At 55.1% G+C, this 5,857-nt stretch overlaps 1 protein-coding gene across 1 annotated transcript; it reads right to left on the bottom strand.

The window, feature by feature from the left end:
- S1pr5 (sphingosine-1-phosphate receptor 5) lies at positions 1-5,058 on the bottom strand. Its single transcript, XM_046436875.2, has 2 exons — positions 3,808-5,058; positions 1-2,092 (listed from the first exon to the last, which is right to left on the bottom strand). The coding sequence occupies exon 2, from the start codon at positions 2,073-2,075 to the stop codon at positions 891-893; it is 1,185 nt and encodes a 394-aa protein (XP_046292831.1). The 5' UTR covers positions 2,076-2,092; positions 3,808-5,058; the 3' UTR covers positions 1-890.
- Positions 5,059-5,857: the final 799 nt, after the last annotated feature.

Raw genomic sequence — 5,857 nt, 5'->3', positions numbered from 1 at the left:
TCATTTTATTATAATTTTATTTTTAATGAATTATCTGACACTACACTCAAAGAAATTTTGTTGTCAGGATTTGGCTGAGTCTCCCAGAATCAAATTTTGGGATGCCCTGCTCTTGGCATTGCTCCTGACAGCTTTCTTTCCCTCTTTCTCACACCCAATTTTTTAGGAATTCTGTCTGCTACCTCCAAAATCTATCTAGAATTCACCATGTGTGAGCATAGTGGGGGTCTCCCTCATTACTCCTTGGGTCAGTGCTGTCCCTTCACCTGTTTCTGCCTTCCACCTTTGCCCTCCACACTGGCCATAAGGTGCCTGTGAACACCTGAATCAGGGCCAGTCCTTTCTTTTGCTTAGAACCCCTCCTGACTCTAACTTCCTTTAGAGCAAAATTCCAGGTTCCACAGGGTCTTCTACATTCTGCCCAGTCACTTCCTGTTCTTATCTCCTCCCATTCTCTCCCTATATCTGCTGCTCTGCCCACATGGAGATCCTAGCTTTTCATAGAATACATGGGCACATTCCAACCTCAGGATCTTTGTACTTGCTGTTTTCTCATCCTGAAATACTCTTCCTTCAGGTGTTCCCCAGGACAATGACATCTCAGCTCACATTATGTGTCATCACCTCTACACTGTCCCATACCGTCCCTGTAAGGTCACTGGAATTATCTCCATTATTATTACATCACTGTGTTGTCCGTTGGTTCCCCTACCAGAACGTCAATTCCACAAGGATGGAAATTTTTTGTCTGTTCTTTTTGGGGAGTTTACATTTTCCCTTTGTCTCTTCTGTCTCCACCGTTTTTGGTTGTGTCTCCTACAAATTTCTCTTTTAAAAAAGAAAAAGTCTGCAAAAGAACTCTTGGGAAAGTCAATGACAGATTGACGGCGTCAATCTGCTACCGGTTCGGGTACCAGGGTCCGAGGAGCTGTGGGCGCATTGGAGCCGCTGGAGTCCAGTCCATCTCTCTGGGGCGATGAGCGCTCAGAGCGGCTGGAGCTGGGGTCCAAGTCCTGGGGTAGACAGCGGCGCAGGCCGCCTGAAGCCCCAGGAGCGCTTTCAGATAACTGGACACTGCTCGGGCCTCGGCTGCAGGGACGGCGGCCGCAGCAGACAAGGCGCAGGAGCGCATGACGCAGGTCACGGTTGGTGAGCGTGTAGATGATGGGGTTCAGAAGCGAGTTGGCCATGGCCAGGCCCAGGAAGGGGTCGGCCTGCAGGAGCACAGGACAGGCGCGGGCGGGGCATGCCACGTCTAGTAACAGCAGCAGAAAGAGAGGGCCCCAACACACCACGAAGGCCAGGAGTACCACGCTGAGTGTGCGCAGCAGCGCCAGGGATCGTGGTGTGCGGCGCGAGCGGGTGGAGGTGCCTTTGCTAGCCCCTGGTCGTGCTCGCAGTCGCCGTGCATTGGCTCGTACCTGGCAGTAGATGCGCGTATAGAGTGCACAGATGGCCGCCAGGATGCCCACGAAGGCGAGGACGCAGAAGAGCACGTAGGCCTTGGCGTAGAGCGGCAGCACAGTGGAGCAAGCCTCCAGGCGACCCAGACAGTTCCAGCCAAGCGCGGGCAGTAACCCGAGGAGCAGCGACACGCTCCAAGCTGCGATGGCCATCGCCAGTGTGCGCCCTCGACTGGCAGCTGGCGCGGGTCCCCGGCGCGCCATGGTGAGATGGCGCTCGAGTGCAATGGCCAGGAGGCTCAGCACCGACGCGGCAAGCGCCACAAAGACGCCTCCTTCACGAGCGAACCAGAGCGCAGGTGACAATCGCAGCGTGAGTGGCCCGGACAGTAGGATGTTAATGGCGTAGGCAGCACCTGCTAGCATGTCAGACAGTGTGAGGCTGCCCAGGAGCAGGAACATGGGCGCATGGAAGCGCGGATGGCGCCCGAGCACGAACAACACCGCCAAGTTCTCTAGCACGATGAATGCGCATACCGCCAGGCACGCCACAGCGTCTGCACGCAATCCTGCGCCGGGCTGGTAGCGCGCTCCGCGTAGCTTGCCGGTGTAATTGTAATGCAGGACAATGACCTCGCTCACCGGCGCTGGTCGCAGCAGCCCTGACTCCATGGGCTGCTGCCCCAAGGCTGCGAAGAAGACAGGGCAGTGTCAGTACGGCTGTTCTCTCTGAGGACTGTCCCAAAGCCAGCAAGGTAGGAACAGACAAGGTCTAGAAGGCCCCCCCCCCCCCCCGGGAAAGGGTCCCTAACCCCAACCCACTACTCTCTCACACTCGCTCAGGAGAGGTTCAAAGAGCGTTCCGGATGGGAGGGGAGTGTCTATGGAGAAGATACACACGCATAATATCAGGAGGGGACAGGATGACGCACAATTCTCTATAAAAGGAACACTAATAACACAAGCAGGAATATCCAGAGGCATATTTAATCATGACAGGAACACCCAAAAACACAAGAGACATGCAGAAAGAGACACACAAACACAGTAACAGGAGTACGTGTGCACACACGTTCACAGACAAGGGCAAAAATAGTTTTGCCCCACCAAACAGAAGAAAAAGCGAAAATACATTCAGACATGGGACTAGTGACAAAGGCAGAGAGAGATAAGCAAGAACACAAAATTCAATCTCAAGACAGGGCTCACACTGTAGCACAGGCCACAAATTCACAACCTCCATCCACCCACACCCAGCCTGTAACTCAGAGCCCCACACTCCACACGCCCTGCTACACACAAGGTTCTTTCCTGGAGAAAAAAAAAAAAAAAAGACAGAAACCTAATCCTACCCACCCATTTGTCAGAGGCAGAGCTCAAGGGCAGTGGTCAGAATCCTTAGCATAGACAGGATTTTGCAGAGAGACCCACATGTCATTAAATCAAAATAATACTTCACACTAATGAGTGTGCCCTTTAATCTTCTTGACAATTCTATGCTAAGTCCCAATTTCCAGATGAGGAAACTGAGGCTCAAAAGAAATAATTCTCATGGACGCTGGTGCAGAGGTTTTCTGACTCTCACATAAACACAAGTCACGGAGATGGGCTGGGATTGTGGCTCAGCGGTAGAGCAGGTGGTTAGCACAAGTGAGGCCCTGAGTTCGATCCTCAGCACCACATAAAAATAAATAAAAATACAAAGGTATTGTGTCCAACTACAACTAAAAATTAAATATTAAAAAAAAAACATGGGGCTGGGGCTGTAACTCAGTGGCAGAGCACTTGCTGGTGATTCCCAGCACCACATAAAAATAAACAAATAAAATAAAGGCATTCTGTCCATCTACAACTACAAAAACATTAAAAACAAAAAAACAGTCACACAGAAATGGTTTCACTGTCTCGCGGCTCCTACTTAACAGACAAGAAATCCAAGACTGGGGAACAGAATTTTTTGCACACCGCCAGGGATAAGTGCATCTCAGAAAGCTTCAGTCGCATACCGGGAGCCACCCGCCAATATAGACAACACGAGGAGTCACTGATTCGGCCACCCTGGGGCCGGGGGAGGCTCCAAATACACAGAGACGCCGGTTACGCAGTGTCTGACCCATACAGCGCGCAGAGGCACATAGCTTCTGCACCAACCCCCTCCACCAGGACTGAAATAGCGGAACTTGGAGTAGTCTGTCCAGGAAAGGGAGAGGGCAAGGTTTTCCGAAAGCCCCCAGCCCCATCTCGGACCCTGAGCCACGCCAGAGAGTCGTCGGCTTTCCCTCCCTAGAAGCCTCGGGAAAAGGATCGGGAAAGCCCAGCAAGGAGTCCTGTGCGTTTCCAGGCCCCAGAGTGGTCAAGGCATGCAGAGCCCGGTGCCCTCAAGGGTCTAATGCTGGATACTCACCCGTGTGCCCAGGTGGTGTGCTGCCTACAGCCGAATGTGCAGCTCGGGGGCGGGTCTGGAGCTGGCAGTCTAGGGGGCGGGTCCGAGGCGGGGAGGGACAGCGATCGCAAGCGGTTACCCCTCCCGTTGGGACCTGGGCACTCAGCCCGTGGCTGCCAGCCGGTGCCACCCGCCGCGGCACCGGAGAGCGCCCCGGCGGCGACTGGCACCAGCGAGCCCTCAGCTTCCCGCTCGGGGACTGGGCTGCGCTCCCAGGGACGCTCCGTCGCGGTGAGAGAACCTGGAGCCCTGCTTAGGGGAGGTTTCTTCAGCGCGGGCGGCCCCAACCTAAAGGGCTTTTCCCCACTCCCATCAAAGAGATCCTCTAGAGCCTCAGCACCGCCACTCCTCACTTTCCACACCCTCCTGGGTTGCGCCCCAAGGACCCCTCATTAACCGAGGACCAGGCAGCGCAGATTAGCAGGGGTCTTGAGCAGGGACGGAGGTCCTCGAGCTTGTGTCCTCTCGCTGTTGCGGATAAGTCCCTACTGCTCCCAAGCAGAGGCCCCTCCCCATTTCCCTCCAACTCCCCGCTCCGGGAGAATGGGGGAGGGGCTGACACAGGCAGGATTCAAATGGGAACTTCCCGGTCCCCGGATAAGGAGGGTCTGAATCGTCTAGCCTCCTGGTTCCTGCATTCCCCGCACCCGATCTCTCCCATTCTTATCGCTCCTGAAGAGGTGATTTACTTATATGTTGTGTTCTGGGCTCTGTCCCCACTGTCACCTGTCGCCTCCATGGGAGCAGGGTTGGTACTGTCATAGGTACTATCAAGACACAGCCAGTAAGTACCCACTGAGGAGTGTGAATGAATGAATGTTTCCTTCACTTCCTCTGTGTCTCTCCTCGGTTCTCTCAAAGTCTCTGTTCTCTCTCTCTCCCCATCTCTGTGTCGCTCTCCCACGCCTCTCCCAGGCCGCACCTCCTCCAACCCGCCAGTCCCAGCTGGCCACACACCAATCCTCCCCTCAGTTCCCGGAGCTTCTCGGAGGGCCAAGCTCCCCAGCCCTCAGACCAGAGGCCACAGCCGGGAAGGGGCCTGGGTCTGTCCTTCCTTGGGACATGCCCTTTGCCTGGTCTCTCCAGGCACTGCTGGCAGCAGGTGGGGTGAGGATGCCCCAGGAGAGATGAGACAGAAGTCGAGGACGGGGATGGATCGAGCAGTGTCCCTGTGGGAGGAATCATGAGGGCGCCCAGGTCAGGTCCCCTAACCCTTTAGGAATCCTCGCAGATCGCGCCCTGGTGTGTTCCCTAGGGAATCCTGGTGCTTCCGCCCCCGCTGTTCCCGAGTAGGGAGAACGGCCCCTGCTTGCTCAGGCCAATCATAGACACGCGCGGGGGCAGTGCAGCCAATAGGATCCCGGGGGAGGGGCGTTAACCCTTCAGTACCCAGGTCCTTCGGCCCGAAAACTAAGCCCTGGGCTCGTAACCAGCCGAAATGAGAGCCGAAGATCCCCCAAGGCCATGGTGGCCTCTCCTAGCACCAAATAGGTGCTCGATAAAAGACCTCCTTCTTTAAGGGGAAACAGCACCCCAGGGGAGTGAGATGGCCCCTTCACACCTCCCAGGCGGCAATCTCACCTCCCTGTGGGGCAGAGTGGTGCTCTTCCGGTAGTGGGCCCCAGGCTTAGCACCCTCCACTCTGGCCTCCTCCCTTTGTGCCTCTTTCCCACGGAATGGGACCCTGAGGACTCAGGCTGCGGCATATGGGGCAGATGTCAGGAGTCCCGTGGAGAAACGATGCTCCCATCCCTAATGTCTGCTCCACCATGTAGCCACAGTTCTTAATATACAGACTGATCTCTCCCTGGCTCTAAATCCTCTCATGGCTCCCTAGGTTGCTCAGAGTAAACTGTCCTCCGAGAGCCCACAATTCTTTACTTGTCCCTTCTATACACCCCAGCCGCATCATGCACTTAGTTCCAGCCCCACTGGCCTTCTTGGTCCTCAGACATCTCAAAAGCTTTGAATTTGAAGATCAATCTACCTGGAATGTCCTTCCCCAAGCTTT

Source organism: Marmota monax, unplaced genomic scaffold, assembly GCF_021218885.2.
Source record: "Marmota monax isolate L192 unplaced genomic scaffold, Marmota_monax_Labrador192_F-V1.1 WCK01_AAM20220418_F8-fsc00021, whole genome shotgun sequence".
Lineage (NCBI taxonomy): Eukaryota > Metazoa > Chordata > Mammalia > Rodentia > Sciuridae > Marmota > Marmota monax.
This window is presented reverse-complemented; position numbering and strand designations above follow the sequence as displayed.